The sequence below is a fragment of the Drosophila hydei genome, unplaced genomic scaffold, assembly GCF_003285905.1.
Source record: "Drosophila hydei strain 15085-1641.00,03,60 unplaced genomic scaffold, DhydRS2 tig00000063-arrow-pilon, whole genome shotgun sequence".
Classification (NCBI taxonomy): Eukaryota; Metazoa; Arthropoda; class Insecta; order Diptera; family Drosophilidae; genus Drosophila; species Drosophila hydei.
In genome coordinates, this window is record NW_022045657.1 from 4,831,009 (window position 1) to 4,848,911 (window position 17,903).

A 17,903-nucleotide genomic window follows, 5' to 3' on the forward strand; every position below is an offset into this window, starting at 1 on the left:
CGATCATAGCATTACGAATGTATTGGAGATAACAGTATAAATAATGGGCAAACACAAACACAAATACAGGAAATATTTGAAGAATTTAGAAAAACTATACATCATTTTCTTGATCTGCGGCCCGCTGACATTTTCCCCGTAGAGGTTATCTGCTGCTCGTAAGGTACCGGCGGTGTACCATCGGCGTAGTGCACCGCTGAGATACGACTCTCAACTGAGAATAGTTGAGATTCCCCGCTGTGCGCCGAACCCGACTTCTCCTGCGTGGAGAGAATCGAGCCAACGGGTGTCGACGTCTTTTGCCTGTCATTGGTGCCATTGGTGGCATGGCCGTGAGCAGGAGTGTTTGTCGAACATGGAGACAGAGAATCGATCACTGATTGCAGAAAGTGGCTTTTCAGCGATTCGTCGGTGCTGTCAGAGTTGCTGTCTCTAATGGGCATACGATGCTTCAGCAGCTCTTTGGTGAGAAACTCACGCAAATTAAGTGAACGCCCCATCTGACTGACGTCTTGTGGTGTATCTGCAGACCTTCCGAGTGAGACTTGTCCCACAGTCCTGCCCCCACTTTTCTGTCGGAGCTCTGATGAAACACTGCTGTTCGTTGGTTCATTATGCTGCCTTTGTCCCTTCTGGTTAATTGATCGCTGCGTAGCCATGCGCTCCATATCCACCTGCACTTCGATCGCTAACGGGGACCTGGACAATGGTTCTATGCCACTTTCATTGGGCGAATATAAGCTGACATTCGGCAGTAAAGTGTCACGACGTGTGCTGCTCGCTATCTCTAAGGTTTGCATATCGCACGATCGGGTATCTCTCTTAAAAGATGACTTTAGTATGTTCCTGCTTCTCAGTTCTGCTTCGATGTCGAAGGAATCGCCGCTGTCTAGACTGGCGCTGTCAATCAACTCGCGTTGCTCGAGGGGCTCACGCTCGAGCAGTTGTTGTATATAATCGCGTCTGTTAGGAAATTCACGTATGCTGATATTCTGGAGGCGTAGGCGCTGCAGGAGCTCATCTATTGTAGAGGATTGCTGATCCATTTCGTTGTTCATATGGGTCCTCGATGCTGTTATGTTATGTAGATAAGCACTGATACTGGGAAAATCGCGATAGTCAACATCATGGCCGCGTTGTTTGATGGATTGGATGAGCTCTTCAAATTCGTGTTGCAGCCGAGTGCTTTGAGTTGCATCCAAGTTCGCTAGATCAAGCTGCAGCTCCCGTGCATATTGATTGAAACTGGGAAAGGGAATGGCTGCAGGTGTTGCAGGTACAATATGCGACTGAGCTGGCGTATCCACTTCTGTAATAGTGGACAGCTCATGTGCCAGTTCCTCCGCAGCCAACTGAGGACTATATCGACGTATTGTCGCTGGTGGCACTCTGCCGCGACGTACTCCACTGCTTTGGGTGGACGAGAGCAACGATTGTGGCTCGGTCTCTGGGAGCTCCACCAGGCCTAGCGCTGTTAGTGGTCGTGAAATAGATATGCCGCTATCAACACTGGCACCCGTTGGCTTGTTCTTCTGCAACGGCAACGGCAACGGCTCACTCTGGGATGTTGTTGTATTATGGCTATCACTGCGCTCAGATGCGGAGCGAGAACGTTGTTGCCCCTGTAATGGTGGCAGTTCGAAGTATTCTGTGGAATGGCGATCACCTTCACTGGCCGAGGTAAGCGTGACTTCAACCAAGCGCTGCTTCTCTTTACGCACCTTAGTTATCAGTTCCGTCAGCTCTGCTATACGCTGCGTACAGTTTTCCGTCAACATGGCATAGCGTTCCATTTGACGTGCTGCACATTTTTCAGGGGAAGCCGGAGCTTGGCTCACGGTTGCCTCCACGGTTCGTTGTTTCGGCAAAGTTTCGGATATGTGCGTTGTGGGCTTTACTTCAGTAAACGCCACTTGATTCTGTTTCGTCAATTCTTCTGAAACTGTACGTCTGCTAGCAGCTGCTTGTTTACTTGTCATAGGTCTTTCAATTTCCTGTTGTTGTTTTCGCTGATGATGCTGCTGCTGTTGCTGCTGCTGCTGTTTCTGCTGCTGTTGCTGCTGCCGCTGCTGTTGCTGTTGCTGCTGCTGCTGCTGCTGTTGCTGCTGCTGCTGTTGCTGTTGCTGCTGTTGCTGTTGCTGCTGTTGCCTGGACAAGCGTTCATTCCAAATCTGATCGAATTCGTGCTTACTGCTTTCCTTATCTACTAGCTGATATTCCTGTTCCTTTTGCTGGTTGCGCAACGTGTCCTCGAGCTCAGATACAAAAAAGCGATTATCTTGGATGAAATTCTGCACGCGTTCTACCCGCTGATGGTCAATTAATGTATTTTCCATGCGACTTGCCATATTGTTAGGATTATTAATTATTGATTCCGTAGGGGTTGTCACTTCAGAGGAAGTGATACCTAACTGATCTATGGAACTGCGTGACATGCCCAGCAAGCGATCCACATAATGAGCGACCATTGGATGCAGCGGTTCGAAGCTTGGAGCAGGCTGTGCAGCGCTGACTGTCTCTATAGGATTTGTATTTTTATAGATAACAGGCGGCAATTCACGATATGATGTTGAATTGGAATCTATGGAATTCTGCCGTTGACTCTGAATAGGTGCCATTGTGGATGATTTTTCACTGGGCTGGGTTGATGAAGAAGGGGTTGGCTTTGGCTTGCTATCTGTCTTGGTTTGTAGTTTGTCCTGCGTCTTGCCTTTGGGGATCACCTGTTTGACGCTGCCATCGCTCTTCACCTTGATTATAATCTCGACTGGGCCATCATCCTTTTTTCTACGGTCCTTCTGACTATCGGACTTCTTTTGCTCCTTGTGTAGCAGACGCAAACGTTGGTCCAATAGCTCCTCCTTCTGCCGTAATTCCATCTCTCGCTGGCTTATATTGTTTGCAGAGCCTGCGAGAATGTTAGCGCGCTCATTGCGTATCGAATCGATCACCTTCTTTGCATTGTCGTCGGTCATATCACCCGCATGCAACTCCGCCAGGAGTTGTGATCGGATTTTGTCGATGCGCTGCAACAAATTCTTTAACTTCATGGACTTCGACGAATTGCACTGCATCGCTTTGAGCTCTGTGCGCAGCTGCTTGCTCTGATCATCAACGTACTCTAACAGAATGGAGCAGCAGCTGCTCGAGCTAGCACGATCATCCAACTTGTTGGGCGGGTTACCTACATTGATTGCCTCCGGTACATTGGATTTGTCACGGCCGCTTCCTTTACGGGGTGAAAGGTTCTTGGTGACATTGACTTCGGGGCAGGTAACGATAGCCGGACGCAAAAGCATCTCCTCCATAGCTGCATTCATTTTCTGTTCACGTCGTAATGCCATATCTGCGTAGCGATGGCTCGGAACGAAATTGATCTATTGGGATAAAGATTTAATAGTGATGAACTGGTTAAAGTAAAATAAGTTCATAGCTAACATCACTCGGCAAAAGTTGTGGCTGCTGCTGTGCTAACGCTTCCAATTTCTCCTCCAATTCGGCGCAATCTCGACGGACCTGCTCCCGTTGTAGCGCCTTCTGACCACGTTCTTCGGTTACTTGTCTACAAAAAATTATATGAAACTTTACTAACTGATTTTTATTGTTTCTTATCAATAGTACCGTTGACTCTGCTGTTTCTGCTCGCGTAACTGCCGCAGCTGTGTCTCAATTCGTGCATTATCCATGGCAGTCATTTGTGTGCCATCATGCTGATTTACCTGCACGTTTTCCTCGGGCACCTTATAGTTTCGACGATATTTGTTATTGTGATCATAGAACTGGACGTGTCCAGTCGTATATGTTCCACCACTCTGCCCCTTCGAAGTACCTGTCGAATGACTGGTCATAGTATTTGATGGATTAGCACTTGCGCTGGTGGCCGAATTGATAACTGGTAACTGGGATTGTCCTGGACCCTGGCCTGTGGTTGGCATCGGATATGGTGGCACGGGGTAAGGTAGCATATTATAAGGCGGCATCATGTGTGGTGCATACATTGGATGCATAAAAGGAGGCACTTGCTGCATATGCACGTATTGAACATGCATCGGATCCATGGGTCCTTTTTGTATGTGAATCGGTTGTATTTGGGGTTGCTGTGTTGGATTCATGCGGGGCTGTTGTACGGATGTTACTGGCTTCTCCGCTTTTTCCGTGCTACCAGAATTTGCTGACGCTGCATTTGATGGTTTCGCTGATGTTGCACTGCGCCTTAAGCCCGCATCTATCACTTTAACTGGAGGAACGCCTTGTGTGTTGTTGACTCGCAACGAAGAACGCTTTGGGATCTGTTGACGATTGTGTGCTGGCTCCATCGCTGATCTAGTAGGTGAAACATTGGAGGAGCCAGCTGGAGAAGTTGCCGATGCTGCTTTTCTAGGTGACCGGGAAGACGATCTTGTAGGACTTTTTGGACGCTGTACCCTTTCTTCACATGTTTGTCTTTGAGTGTCCTCTAAGTTTGTATCCGTACGTCGAACCAAGTCGCTAATTTGCGTGAAGCGTGGTCGAGAAGGCATTGTATCAAAATCTGGTGCTACACCTCCTGCTACTGGTGGATGCAGTCCTGATTCACTTGCATTGGGGCGAACGACGCGGCTAAATTTGCGATTGCTTTGCATGTATAGATCGTTAATTTCGATGCCATTGCGTGAGCAGATCTCCATTGAGTCTTCGCTATCGTCATCCACATCTAAAATTACTGGCGGCGTTTTTTGCAGTTGAGCTGAACCGGTGTTCGCATCGTTAGCAGTTGGTTCAGATTGTTGCTCATCGCTGCTGATGCTGCTGCTGCTGTCGGATGTAATTTCGAACATCACCTCCTCGTGGTTGTTCTCGTTCCGATCGTTGCTTGATAACCGTGTTTTATGCCGTTTGCGCTTGCACGAGCTATGTGCTTTCGCTGCTTTGCAAGCTTGCTTATTGCACAATTTGTTCTCCTTACCTTCGTGTAGTTTCTCTAGTTGCACTGGCGTCTGTGTGCCTGCAGTAGCGCGTCCTTGCACATTAACGCCCCGTGTTGCCGTTGAACGCAGAATATTTGTTGGCTTGTGCAGTGCTGCACGCTTTGTGGCGAGTCTACGACACTTTTGTATCTGCTCAGCTCGCTGTTGCTTTTGTTTTTCAGCTTTTTCAGTTTCAGCCTGGGCGGCTCGATGGGCGGCACCCACTTGGAACATCGAGGTACGGTAGTCCTGACATTTTTTGGCCACAACATGCTCACGCCATGTATTTAACTCTTGCTGTTTGACTCGTTCTAGGGTTTTTAATTGACGCGATTGTTCCGCTGCCACCTCTTGGCGTATGTGGCGAGCCAAGCTGCTGGATTTCTCGCGCACCTTCAATTTCGTAATATTATAATGTAAACAAAAAGAAGAAACTTAACTGCGTCTTACCTGTTGTAAACGAGTTATGCGACGCTCGTTTTCGAGATCTTTTTTAACGCGTTCGGGATCAGCAAATCTGTAGCGTTGTTTGAGATTTGTATCAAGCTTACCACTTACTGTCATATTCATGGTTATTGTCAAATAAAAATTGTACTAAATACTGGAAACATTTACAAACACTTAATAAAAATACTTTTTGACTACAAAATCAAAAGCCAACGTTCAAAATTCCTCGACAAGCGAACAAACAGAAGCGCAAGCGCAGACACATTGCTGTATTTAAGCGTATATCGATGTATTGTCCCAATGATGCGATACTTATCGCACTTATCGACGCATCAACGATAGCCAAAAGAAAAATCAGCTGTTGTCAGTTTTGTTTTGGTTACGAGATTGTAGACATTTAAATTGATTTATTTATATAAAACACTACGAAAATGACTTACATGTTGCGTCAGCTAGCAAAACCTATTCTGCAAAGGTAAATATAAAGCAGGAAGAACTAACAAACAGCTTAAAACTAATATATTATTGCAGAACTTTGCTCAATGGAAGTTCAAGTTCAATACGTCTAGCCGCCAAAGACGCAGCTGCAAATGCCCATGCAACAAATACGCAACAGCAGCAACTGCTGGTTAGCGAAAGTTGTTTGAAACGTTTGCGTGAGATCTGTAGTGATGGCAGCTTTTTGCGAATTACAGTTGAAGGCGGCGGTTGCTCTGGATTTCAATACAAATTTGACTTGGACAACAAGCTAAACAAGGATGATTTACAGTTTGGTGAGGACAAAGCTAAGGTGGTCATTGACACCATTTCCTTGGATTACTGTACAGGCGCTACTGTGGACTATCATAGCGAGCTAATTCGAGCTGGATTTCGCATGATTGCCAATCCGCTCGCTGAACAGGGCTGCTCATGTGGCTCCTCATTCTCGATTAAATTGTAATTAATACTTAAATAATGTTCGTTAATTGTTAAACTTTAGTGAAATATTTAAACACACAGTTATAAATTTATATGTTCAGCTATATACACATTGCATCAAATGTAAATTTAAAAAAATATGGTATGCTGCCCCATAAGCAGTTGGTTGGTTTTTCGGTATCTGGCTTATTATCGAAATGAATTGCTTTTTAAAGGCTTTATCTTAATGTCAAGTTCTGTTTATCAATTCTGGCTATGTTTCTTTTGATTGAATGAAAGAATCGTTTCGAAAATAACCAACTAGCTTACAACGTAGCCAGTGTCTTCTTTTGAATAATATACAATATAAAGCAATGAGGCAGGCGGATTTCATTTACATGCAGCCAACTGTTCACTTAAGCTTATCACTTGCTCTGTTAGCACACTGATCTGCTCTTCATAGTTGTAGCGAGTCGTGGACTGTAAGAATAAATAATCAATAGTCAGAATTAGTCTATCAGATGTAGTGAATTGTATATGATCCTACCAACTCCTCCTCAAGCAATTGCAGTGCACCTCCAAGGCTGGACAATTGCTCGTCCTTGGCTTTCAGTTCTTGCGAGGCATTTTCTAGGCAGATTTGCAAATGCAAAGTTTCTTGTTCGTAAGACCGTACGCGGGACTCGGCTAGCGCTTTGAGTCGTAAAAGTTCTTCATACTTTTTGCTGAAGGCGCTATATAAAAGCTGCTCTTTTGTGGGCGGCTCTTGCGGTTCCTGCAGCGAATCGCGCGCTCGCTGGCCGCTTTTGTTTTCTAGGCAACATGGCTTAACGGTAATGCCCGCCGCAGCTGTGCTACAGCTACAAATACTGCTGGCATCAATCAACGTTTTGCTGAGATCTACATTTGTGTTCGAGTTGTAGCTTAAACTCTGATTCAGTTTGGCCACCTCGTACTGAGCTCGCCAATGCGCCGCTTCCTTTTCTAGTAGCACGATGCGTTCTTCGGCAGTGAGTGTTAAGGCTAAATTGGTGGTAAACTGGTGCTGCTGTTGATTATGCAGCGGCGTGTTATCGCTGCCAGTGGCGCTCAAAGCATCCTCACTACCAATCTGTAAGCATAAGCTGAAAGTTAAGATTTCTCTATGAAGTCATTTTTTGGCACTTGCCATGCTCGCAGCATCGACCAGCTTTGTTTCGAGTTCACAGTTTCTCAGTTGCAGCGTTTCCACCTCTTTTCGCAAGCGGTTTTCCAAATCGTTCTGGTCGCCTATTCGTTTCTCTAGTTTCTGTTCTAGTTCCGATATGCGTTCTGTGTACAACAATAAGTCGCGTTGCCTGTCATCTATCTGCGGGTGACAATCGTTATTAAAACTTTGTATGTATGTACTTGCGTATATGTGTTTTTGCATGTCTGCTGTCCCCATTTACCAATGACGTCAGCTGTGCGTTTTCCATTATTTTCTTCTGAAGTTCTTCGAAGATTAGCGCTTCCTGCGCTGGATTCATGTTTGGCGCTTCACTTGGTGGCTCCTGTTTGCTGCCTCCTAAAAGCCCTCGTTTGCTTGTCTCTTTTTTTTTGCGCGCCTGCTCATGCACCGTTAATTCTTGCTGCAGGTGGGAGACACGCGATTCCAGCTGCTTGTTGCGAAAACCCAGTGAGTCAACCTCCTGTTCAGTTCGCCTTAACGATGTGGCGTTCTGTTGTAGTTGTTCACGCAGATTTGCCTCCTTTGCCTGTTCGTCTAGCACCGCCTTCTTCAGTACTTGGGCTTGGGCACGCAGCTGTGGGCGTGAGCGGAAGTGGATTAAATTAGATTAATGCGTTTGTGAATGGGGCGTAAACTGTTGCTGGTTACCTTTGAGTATTCACTCGCCAGTTTCTGATACTTGGCTTCTGGCACTGTGGCATCCATGCTGGTCATTTTTTCTGCCATGCCGGCAGGTAAAACGCCGACTTGCGCAGTCTGCACAAATACTGAGCTTATGTTTAAATAAATAGAACTATTTTTGCGCTTAGAAAGTGCCAAAACTGCAATATTAGTTATGGGAAAGCGTCCAATTCATCGTAATGCAGAGATATGGTAAATATATCGATTAAAAACGAGGCGCCAATAAGTTTTGTAACTTTGAAATTTTAAAGTGAGTATATATATTCAAATTTCATAGTAGTAGAAGAAAGGGTTCAATTAACAATTATGACTATTAAATTAAGGCTTTCTTGCATTCTAAAAACTAACCATGCTTGTAGTTGATAGCCCCGACAGTCCTATAAGAAGAAGCCAATCGATACTTATCGTTTTTAATTCAAACAAAAATGTTTCCAAATCAATAAACCGTTTGCTATAATTTATTAACTAATTTATAAAATACGTATCTAATATACAAACTTGCCAATCGGATATTAGCATTAACTTAAAAATATATGATCGAATGGAACTTTTTCAAATATTTTGTTTGAGAGTTCTTTGAAAACGAGACCAAAGCTTTTGGAGTAGCCAGCCTTCAGTTCGTTAAACACCGTCTCCCAATTTTCATTTAGAAAACGATTCATTCCCTCAGACAGAGTTTTATCATTGAAAAGGTTCTCAAAATATAAATAAACCCGTTTGGGTTCCATTGCAACGCGATACTCCTTAAGTCTCATATACTTGACACCATCCTTTTCAAAAGGTTCTCCAATCAGACGATGCTCGATCTTCGTATTCACCAGAGTTATATTGGCCTTGCCATGCCCTGTAATAGGCAGCAACAAAATCCGACCAGACATTTCGTATTCGCCTACCATTTCAATGCGGTCTGTTTTGCTATCACAGATTATTAGATGCTTCTCCAAATCGGTCCTAATAGAGGAAGAGGAAGATGATTGTGGTTTACAATATGTTGGTTAATTGGTTTGAAATTTGGCAAGATTCTGTTAATTACCGATATCGTTGAATCGTGCTTGTCGAGATCATATCATGCACCTTCACGTTTTTCAAGGCTTGACGAAGATTTATGGGTGCGTTACCGGCGTCTATAACAAGTTTCTTCACGGACAGCGGCTCTAGCGGCGGAATGCCGAATTCTTTGTTGCCTATCAATAGTTTAATTAATTTAGTAGCAAAGTCACATAAAAACAGTATTATTGTACTATATTTTCTGTTAATAATCAATACTAACCACTTTTGAGCAACTGAATTGCGTGATTCACAGCGTCCACAAGGCACTTGTCAAAGTTTGCATCGCGTTTGCATTTAAGGAAGTTTTCAGCTGAAAACAAAATATATACGTATGTATAGAAATTAATAAATCTGATCATGACATTGAAATCAACATGAGGAAGTCCCGAGTCAGAAAGTGTAATTGTACCAACCTTAAATCAAAGAGTAGTACTTTAGCTAGAGTTCGTTGGCCACAAAACAAGTTTCAGACAAAGCCATAAATGAAGCAACAAGATAACAAATGAGACAGCTATTCATGGGTCTCAAGGTCAAGCCGCAGCGCATGGCAATGTATTTATCTGTCAGATGTGGCTAAATAACAAAGCCACTCATGACCTACGGCAACATAGCCATAGCCGCCACCACTCTTCGGGCTCAATAAGCTTGGAAAATATGTGTCATCGCAAGCGGAAGTGGTCCACTGACTGAGTGCAAACCCGTTTGTCGATATCGATATGTTAACCAGTTTCGATTGCATAACATTTCCATTAACGCCTATCGATGCAGTTGCACTGCACTGTAAGTCGATGGCTCTTCGACTTTGCATACTCAGCTTGTCACCCATGGCGAGCCATTAGAGAATATTACAGCGACCTTCGGGCCTTTAGCCAAATAAACTTACCACCTATAAACAATATTGATCACGTTTTGGCCATAAACAGCGTTGGTGGCCAAAACCAAAACTAAGCTAAGCTAATGCTCAATGCGCAAATAATAAAAGCAGAGCTAACGAAATCACAAGCTGCGAACAATTTGCACTTACTGCTATTGTGAATGCTGCTACTAAAATTTACTTACGCAAATCTTGCGCGACCGTTACACATTTTGCGGTCTCCTGCGCAACCAGAGCGATTAGCAGTAGCAATATAAGTGACGATTGTTTTGACATGATGACGCTTGAAATCGGATGCGATATGCGAAATCTATTGCCAATATGGACTGTGCCCAATTGAAGACTCTAATTCCAGCACGCACAGACGCGGGTACACACTTAAGCACAAGCACACGAAAAGTGCTTTAAATGTTGCTGCTGAGGGCTTTGTTTTGAGCGGTTCTCTTCTTCTCTTCACGACGACTTATCACAATCCAATGGAAGCGGGATGCTTCAAGCGACCGAGTTATATACTGAGCTTCGGCAATGCGGACACCTAAAAGCTTCCTCGCCGACCATACAATCAGTCCGAAGCCGAGCTTTAGCCCATAAACATGCATATATGTAAATATGTATGTATGTATGTACGTATATAGGTATGTCGTGTGCAGCAACTTTGGCTTTCCGCCTGACCGCTTAGGAAAATGCAACCAATATCCATGTCCATTCGTGATCGTGAAGCTGCTGCAGAGTCGACTTCGCTCTCGTTACACTAATATACGTTGGAAGCGAGTGTCGAACGATGTCAGGCTTTACAACAACCCTCTGATGCCCTTTCCATTGCCGTAGGGGTTCATTGAACTAACTACACACATACATACATTTGTATATATGCCATTCAGTCCGCTGAGACTGAGTTACATTTTAATTGGGGTGTCATTACGGGATAGCCGGTAGTAAACAAAAGTCTGTTGCATGTTTGGTTAAAGGCGGTGACGAGCATTTAAAGATCAGAAGTCTTTCATAGAGAACAAAGTATTTAAACTTACGAAAATAGTTATGATGAAAACAAAAGTACCTATTTAAATATATGTATAAATAAATAATAGTCTCACAAAAGGGGAATTTATCATATTAAATACAATAATTTTAAGTTTAATACTTAAAAGATCACTTAAGTTCATATAAAAATCCATGTATTAACTTGTTCAACATAAAACGTAATAAAATAAATAATATAATTTAGCATTAACACAGCTTTAAATTATCATTTAACAAAATCGCCATGTTAGCCAAATTTAACTAATAGTACTTTATTGCGTAATTAGTCATGACACAATGCTATACAGGAACCAATTAAAAATGATATATAATTTCAACGCCAAGCCTACATCAGTAGAATCCCGTTTTATTTCGACACTCAAATGCCAGACAGTTCCCATGGCAATAGAGCTTAACCAATTAGTTCTAATCGCTGACGCAAGAGACCACTAAAAAGCTATAATTGTAGTTTGTTGCCTAAGTCATTCGTTTCAAGCCAAAAGAAAAAAAAAACGGTACGAGGACCTCAAGCAGCACGTTTGGCATGTGTCTATGGAAACTGCCGCAATTGTTGTTCAAATATAAACAAACGATTCGAGCCGGCAGCTAAGCAAGCTAACGGGAATGCAGGCCGCTGCTGCTGGTGTCGGGGCGTTAGTTGTGCGTAAAAACCGGTTGTCCCAAACGCTGAGCAGTCGTCGCTGAGCATTCTTTCAGCACACAGACAATTTTTGGTCATCAAGGCATCATTACCAAATACTCGGTAGAGCAGCATCGTCATGCAGAGATGTTATTGTGGGTACAATGGTGGAAGCAGCATCTTAAAGTCGACGAGCCACGTCGACAGACTGCAGCAGCGGCAGCCGCTGCGCAGTGATCTCGTATCGCTGACGTCATCTTCCAGGCAGAGCGTATATCCCACGCAGTTCATAAAGCGTCCCAGCCTGAAAAAAAACGTGGAACTGGGCTTGGGTCACTCCAAAAGCGAGCTGGCACGTAACTTCAGTAGACGCAATTCGGCAACAACCACATTGAGTCATTGCTCCAGTTGGTGCAGCAGTTGCGGGTGTGCTCCACAGCAAAAGCAGCGTGACAATCGCGTCAAGATACTTAGTTGGGACACTGGAGAGCATCGGAGCAACAGCAGCAGCAGTCACAACAGCAACAACACCCATTGCGAACACACCTACAATCGACGTATCTACGAGCAACGCGCCTGCGCCGGTAGCCGCTTGGGAGCTGAAGGTCAGGGTCAGGTTCACAGTCGGAGCTCTGCCACTCCCTCGCCGGCGCCCAACTCCACAACGAGTGGGAATAATGAACTGCAGCGCCTGCACTCGCTACAGCAGTTCCGGCTGCTAAATGCCAGCGAATGCTTCAGTGCCCAGCGACAGGATGAGTTGCGTCTACAACAAGCCTATGACAAACTGGGCGTGGCCCTCAATGCCAAGCGGGAGAAAAACAACGCTAATGAATGCAGGCAACAGAACATGATGGCAACAACAAAAGCGGGTACAACGCCCTACGCGCTGCGTCAAAAGCTACTGCAGCTGCAACTACGCGAGGAGCACGCAAGTGGCCGTGGCGCGGGTGCAATGTGCGCACCCTTGGAGAAAAGCTCTGCTCTAAAATATAACTGAATTTCTTAGTATAAGTATTACTATCTTAGCATCAGTAAGAAGAGAATGTATTTTTTGATAAATTTATAAAATGGCAGTTGCAAAGCCAATGGCATATCATCAGAGCTTGTAGATAAAAGTATTTCAAATGACCTGATCTCCATTAGTTTTGCAATAATAATAAATGTAAGCACTTGACTGAATCCCTCAACTAATTGATTGATTAGGTCTCATATCAATTACCTTATATACAACATACATTCACAGCTAAATCGACTTTCAGTGAAAACTACGTGGTGCCAATCATTTTTATTGCTAATATGTATTTCATTTTTCATTTTAATAAAACAGTGCTATTTTGTTACAAGTGCTTCATGTTGATTTTATTTTTTTTTGTATTTTTTGCCACTTTTTAGCTTTGAATGCGTTTTTGCTTTTCTTAGCTTGTCTTTTCAAATTTTCAAAAAATTACAAGTTATTTATTAATTTTTTTTTTGCTTTTCAATAGATTTTTTTTGTTCTTTATATATATTTTATTTTATTTTATTTTTTTGTTTTTAGCTGTTTGACGCAATTTTTGATATTACATTATAATTTCTTATAAGTGTTTGTTTTTTTTTTTATATTTTTTTGTTTGTTTTGAAAACAGCCAATATCAACTATAATATTAAATAATTTTGTTGGTTTTTTTAGCATTTTGTGTTTTGCTTTTGTTTTACATATATTTATGTACGTAGAATTCAATACAACATTAAACAGAGTACTAGAGTGGTTTCGACGAGGGAATTGAGACTGCAGCTGGACATTCAAGTTAAAAACTCGGGTTTGTTACTTTCTTTTAGTGGGGCGGGGGATATTACGAACGAAACCTTTTTGGGGGCTATTCATGTCGGGACGTACGTACATGCATAATAAGTATAATACTTGAATGTGGCGGCCTTTTGCACTAGAATGTACCGACTCTTGTCGCAAATACAATTAGAGCACACACACACACGAATGTGTCTACACAGTGCATGCATCTGTGCGTGTGCGGGTGTGTGTGTGTGTGTCCATGTTTCAGATGTTTTACAATTTCATGTTTCTTTATATATATATTTGTATACGTATATATTGTTTTTTTTTTGTAATTTGTAGTTGTTTGTAACCTTATCTGCTGCGTCGCTGACGTCAGCAGAGGGCACACAGTGCCACTAAAAAGTATGCTGCTTTTTGTTAGCTGTTTAACTTTCGCATAGAGTTGTCTTTTTTATTTATTTTTGTTTGTTGCCTTATTAAGCAGTTCATTGTTTATATATATTTAGTTAAACAAATATGTTGTTTGCAATTGATTTCATTGTTAATTTAATTATATTTATTGTTTTGCTTTTGTGGATTTTGCTTTTGTAATCTTCCATCATATGCAGTTTTGTGTGCTACACATACTCTATATTTAATCGTCAACGCGTACAATTTAAAAATATACACAACTTTTTGTTTATTTCAATATTTTTGGTTTAAACAATTCAAACTTATGTATCTTCGAGCTAAATTTGCATTTGCTTTAAAACTAAGTAAACATGTAGTAGAATTTTAATGATGAATAATAGTTAAAAAAATATATATATAATCGCGCTAAGAATACGTACATACCTATGCGGTGCATATGCATTCAACTCACACACATAGCAAAAGCATTAATTAAAGTTCACAAATAATTATAAGAATAACATTTTACCATTTGCTATATTAAAAAAAGTTAATATATATTAAAGGAGAGAATCCTCTGTCTGGTTGTTGTGCTATGCAAATAACCGAAAAGAAACAAATGCTGTGCGATATTTGAAAATGCAATAAATACAATTGGAGTGTGCGTACACTTATCGTACCTACTTTAGCCTTAGCTTTCTGTCTGTATGTGTGTGCGTGTATGTCTGTATGTGTGTTGTGTTTGCATTGCGCAAATGAAAAACTATAACAAAATAAAATTAATACATTAAGAGATATTCTTGCTTATGCAGTGTTTAACACTGCAATTAGTTTGAACTAAAGTGTCTCAATTTGTGTATGGGTGTGTGTGTGTGTGTGTGTGTGTATGGGTTGGTGTTTAGTATTTCGCTTTTGCTTTTGCGCTCTTCAAATGATAATAGGCTAATTTTTAAATCCTTAAAAACGTTGCTCACGATTCGATTACACATATTCGATTAAAAACAAACATTTCTGCGCATTGAATTGATTTTTGTGTGTTTTGTTGTAAATTATTGTTGCTGCTTGTTGTTTGTCGCTTATTTTTTCTTATTCTTATTGTTTGCGCCGCGTGGCGGTGTTAACGGACGCCCTGAGCTGCCAAAGTTTGGATAAACAAATCGTCGCTTATCGGCGGGTTTCAAAATCTGAAAGGAGCACATTAATGTGTCGTCCACGGACATCATGGCACCTTCGAAGTAAACAAAACAATAACGAAATATATAAATATGATATCATATGATTCTAGCATATACGTCGTGTAACTGTAGTCCCGATAACACTTTCTGTTTGTATTAATTGTCTAAACAAAAGAAATTCGTTTGCTGATATCTGAGCGTTTGATTCTCACTAAAGACTTTGCTTATGTTAGATGACTGTGATCCAATCCAATAAATTCGAATTCTAATAGTGGAAAATTTCTACAATTACTGTATGTGTCTGAGATTCGGTCAAAGATTTAGTCTTACAAAACTTATGCCTATATGTATATAGTAAGTGCAAATTTTTCTTTTGATTTTATATGAAAATATAACAAAAATATTTAGATTTTCAATCAACATATACGTATATAATGTATTTATATATTTTACTAACAAATTGAGATATATATACAAGAACTTTATCTTTATTTCGAGCTGTCCACAAGCCTAATAAAAACAATTTTTATTAACAAAACAAATTAAAATAGCCTTGGAACCTCTTTTAGAAAGCTGTCATCGAACGATAGGAGTAACATTTGCCAACTTTGAATGATTTAATATTAAAACAACAATATAAGCAAAGTGTAATGGAAATATAATGCCTAATCAAAACATTAGACATTTTATGAGAACATTTTCACAAGTAATTTTCTATTTTTGAGCACGAGTTGTTTACATTTAATTTTCTATTTTCTATAATTATATCATTTCCTGAATTTTCCACTAAATTACCTCTATCATAACAGTGAACTATGAGCCTATTTATTTACTTGCAACTTCGTCGTTGTTGTGTTCTGCCCGCAAGGTTATCTTCAAAATCTGTGCTAATCTAAAAATTATCTTTTCAAATTGTATAGTATACGACAGCAGTATTTACTCGCATTAACAATTCTCTTACAATGAGATAACACCCACGTTATTTGTCGTTTAAAGTCCGGGATCAGTGTACATACTTATATATGCATATGTATATTTGCCTATATACTTATTTTTATTTGTAGGCATGTATGTATGTCATTTGTTTCGTGGTCACTCACCCGCATTGTCAAATTCACCGCAATAGTTAGGCGCTGAAAAGAGCGTCACCAGCTGGCGCTTGGCAAAGAACTCATAACCATCCTCAACAACCTGATGTGCACGACATATAAGATCGAACTCATGCTTCTGTAGAAATTTGCCCACAACCTTGACACAAACAGATGTAGATTAATATATAATGCAATTGTCATACGTGGCTTTGCTAGTACCTCCGCTCCAAATGTAAAGCTTACGCCACGATCATTTTCGCCCCAGCCCATGGTGTCCTTGTCGGGATCTGACCACAAAAGATCGCATAGCAGACCCTGGTCGGGCACATCCGTGGGTCGCATAATGCGTCGTATTTGCTCCATTGAGGACAAATCAGGACTTAGGCCGCCGTGACAGCAAAAGATTTTCTCGTCCACGATTGCGGCCACGGGCAGACAGTTGAAACAATCTGTAAATGTTTTCCACAGCTTTATGGTATAACGTCGTTTGCATTCATCGTAGAACCTGTCAACGGGCAAGACACATGAGTAACACAGACACAGGCATGACATTTGAACAAATAATGCGTGCTAAACGCTAGAGCGTTTCTCACGAAAGGCCATTTCCGATTAGCTAATATCACGATATATGTATCTACATGAGACTAGCTGTCGCTTGTATGCAATTGGGGAATTGAGCATCAAGAATAAGATGGTTAAAGTAAATATTCTAGATTTTCGACTTTCCAATTAATAAAGATTTAAAGATATATTTTAAACGTGGAGCAATAAGCGATAGTAAAACTCTATGTTTAATATGTAATCCAATAAGAACGTGCATCCGCAGTTTGCGTTGGACAACGTTCTCAATCTGATTCCAATAAAAATAATCGATAGCAATTTTAGCTTCTGCATTCAAATAGGGATATGCCAATTTCAGAATTGATAAGAATTATAAAATTGAATATCGGATTTTATTACAAATATTGAGCTTCTAATATATTATATTAATAATCTGGAAATGTTCAGATAAATATATATATTTATCTCAACTTACCCGTAGATGCGATTGATGCTTGCGCATTCGTGGTTGCCGCGTAGTAAAAAGAAATTCTCTGAATATTTAATTTTGTATGCCAACAGAAGACATATCGTCTCCAGGGATTGCTTGCCACGATCCACGTAGTCGCCAAGGAATAGATAATTCGATTCTGGCGGGAAACCGCCGTACTCAAACAGACGCAACAGATCGTAATATTGCCCGTGTATATCGCCGCATATTTTGAGCGGAGCCTCCAGTTCCAACAGTATCGGCTGCGATAGAAATATTTCACGCGACTTCAAGCATAAACTTCGTATTTCACTCTCCGATAATTGCACATTTTTGCCTGGACGGGCACCACGGACTGGAGGAAATAAATTTGCATTGTGGAGACTTTAGGTGTAAAATTAATTAAATATATTTACCTTCCAAAAGACGCGAGATAATGCTGTCAATATTCATGATGTCGGACATGTTTCACACTGTTACTGCTCCTGATGTTTTTGTTGTTGCTGTTGATGATGATGATGTTGACACCTGCGCCTATTTCTCTGTGTCGCCGTGTGTTTTCTTATCTGTTTACCTGCGTCCACTCCGATTGCTACTGCTGGCTCCGTTATTTTAGCTTAAGCTTATGTATTTTCGGTATACGTTATGTATACAGGGGGCGGAGGGCCACTTCTG

At 41.4% G+C, this 17,903-nt stretch overlaps 6 protein-coding genes across 6 annotated transcripts; 2 read left to right on the top strand and 4 right to left on the bottom strand.

The window, feature by feature from the left end:
- Window positions 1-17: 17 nt before the first annotated feature.
- On the bottom strand, window positions 18-5,699 carry LOC111593352 (nucleoprotein TPR). The gene is made up of 4 exons (XM_023306065.2): window positions 5,397-5,699; window positions 3,622-5,339; window positions 3,439-3,562; window positions 18-3,377 (listed from the first exon to the last, which is right to left on the bottom strand). Exons 1-4 carry the CDS (start codon window positions 5,514-5,516, stop codon window positions 102-104), a joined length of 5,238 nt encoding a protein of 1,745 aa, XP_023161833.2. The 5' UTR covers window positions 5,517-5,699; the 3' UTR covers window positions 18-101.
- A 53-nt stretch (window positions 5,700-5,752) lies between these two features.
- LOC111593351 (iron-sulfur cluster assembly 2 homolog, mitochondrial) lies at window positions 5,753-6,491 on the top strand. The gene is made up of 2 exons (XM_023306064.2): window positions 5,753-5,868; window positions 5,925-6,491. The coding sequence occupies exons 1-2, from the start codon at window positions 5,825-5,827 to the stop codon at window positions 6,331-6,333; spliced, it is 453 nt and encodes a 150-aa protein (XP_023161832.2). The 5' UTR covers window positions 5,753-5,824; the 3' UTR covers window positions 6,334-6,491.
- An 82-nt stretch (window positions 6,492-6,573) lies between these two features.
- LOC111593350 (protein phosphatase 1 regulatory subunit 21) lies at window positions 6,574-8,351 on the bottom strand. Its single transcript, XM_023306063.2, has 5 exons — window positions 8,149-8,351; window positions 7,721-8,074; window positions 7,459-7,638; window positions 6,838-7,401; window positions 6,574-6,770 (listed from the first exon to the last, which is right to left on the bottom strand). Exons 1-5 carry the CDS (start codon window positions 8,224-8,226, stop codon window positions 6,681-6,683), a joined length of 1,266 nt encoding a protein of 421 aa, XP_023161831.1. The 5' UTR covers window positions 8,227-8,351; the 3' UTR covers window positions 6,574-6,680.
- A 265-nt stretch (window positions 8,352-8,616) lies between these two features.
- LOC111593363 (protein takeout) lies at window positions 8,617-10,567 on the bottom strand. Its single transcript, XM_023306076.2, has 4 exons — window positions 10,291-10,567; window positions 9,452-9,541; window positions 9,215-9,365; window positions 8,617-9,132 (listed from the first exon to the last, which is right to left on the bottom strand). The coding sequence occupies exons 1-4, from the start codon at window positions 10,379-10,381 to the stop codon at window positions 8,700-8,702; spliced, it is 765 nt and encodes a 254-aa protein (XP_023161844.1). The 5' UTR covers window positions 10,382-10,567; the 3' UTR covers window positions 8,617-8,699.
- A 1,337-nt stretch (window positions 10,568-11,904) lies between these two features.
- Window positions 11,905-12,827, top strand: LOC111593362. Its single transcript, XM_023306075.2, has one exon. It carries the CDS (start codon window positions 11,905-11,907, stop codon window positions 12,763-12,765), a length of 861 nt encoding a protein of 286 aa, XP_023161843.2. The 3' UTR covers window positions 12,766-12,827.
- Window positions 12,828-14,679: 1,852 nt separating this feature from the next.
- On the bottom strand, window positions 14,680-17,874 carry LOC111593360 (serine/threonine-protein phosphatase alpha-1 isoform). Its single transcript, XM_023306073.2, has 5 exons — window positions 17,645-17,874; window positions 17,235-17,583; window positions 16,418-16,703; window positions 16,208-16,355; window positions 14,680-15,160 (listed from the first exon to the last, which is right to left on the bottom strand). Exons 1-5 carry the CDS (start codon window positions 17,691-17,693, stop codon window positions 15,009-15,011), a joined length of 984 nt encoding a protein of 327 aa, XP_023161841.1. The 5' UTR covers window positions 17,694-17,874; the 3' UTR covers window positions 14,680-15,008.
- Window positions 17,875-17,903: the final 29 nt, after the last annotated feature.

Bases quoted from the DNA above. Each gene is read 5' to 3' on its own strand.
- LOC111593352 (XM_023306065.2), bottom strand. From the start codon at position 5,516: ATGAATATGACAGTAAGTGGTAAGCTTGATACAAATCTCAAACAACGC. The intron at 5,340-5,396 runs GTAAGACGCAGT...ACGAAATTGAAG, and splicing joins GCATAACTCGTTTACAACAG to GTGCGCGAGAAATCCAGCAG. The intron at 3,378-3,438 runs GTTAGCTATGAA...TTATCCCAATAG, and splicing joins CACAACTTTTGCCGAGTGAT to ATCAATTTCGTTCCGAGCCA.
- LOC111593351 (XM_023306064.2), top strand. From the start codon at position 5,825: ATGACTTACATGTTGCGTCAGCTAGCAAAACCTATTCTGCAAAG. The intron at 5,869-5,924 runs GTAAATATAAAG...ATATTATTGCAG, and splicing joins GCAAAACCTATTCTGCAAAG to AACTTTGCTCAATGGAAGTT.
- LOC111593350 (XM_023306063.2), bottom strand. From the start codon at position 8,226: ATGGCAGAAAAAATGACCAGCATGGATGCCACAGTGCCAGAAGCCAAG. The intron at 7,639-7,720 runs GTAAATGGGGAC...TGTCACCCGCAG, and splicing joins ACGCACAGCTGACGTCATTG to ATAGATGACAGGCAACGCGA. The intron at 7,402-7,458 runs GCAAGTGCCAAA...TTATGCTTACAG, and splicing joins TGGTCGATGCTGCGAGCATG to ATTGGTAGTGAGGATGCTTT.
- LOC111593363 (XM_023306076.2), bottom strand. From the start codon at position 10,381: ATGTCAAAACAATCGTCACTTATATTGCTACTGCTAATCGCTCTGGTT. The intron at 9,542-10,290 runs GTAAGTAAATTT...TTTTGTTTTCAG, and splicing joins AACGGTCGCGCAAGATTTGC to CTGAAAACTTCCTTAAATGC. The intron at 9,133-9,214 runs GTAATTAACAGA...TTCCTCTATTAG, and splicing joins AGCACGATTCAACGATATCG to GACCGATTTGGAGAAGCATC.
- LOC111593362 (XM_023306075.2), top strand. From the start codon at position 11,905: ATGCAGAGATGTTATTGTGGGTACAATGGTGGAAGCAGCATCTTAAAG.
- LOC111593360 (XM_023306073.2), bottom strand. From the start codon at position 17,693: ATGTCCGACATCATGAATATTGACAGCATTATCTCGCGTCTTTTGGAA. The intron at 17,584-17,644 runs GTAAATATATTT...TATTTCCTCCAG, and splicing joins TATCTCGCGTCTTTTGGAAG to TCCGTGGTGCCCGTCCAGGC. The intron at 15,161-16,207 runs GTGAGTGACCAC...TTTACTTCGAAG, and splicing joins CGGTGAATTTGACAATGCGG to GTGCCATGATGTCCGTGGAC.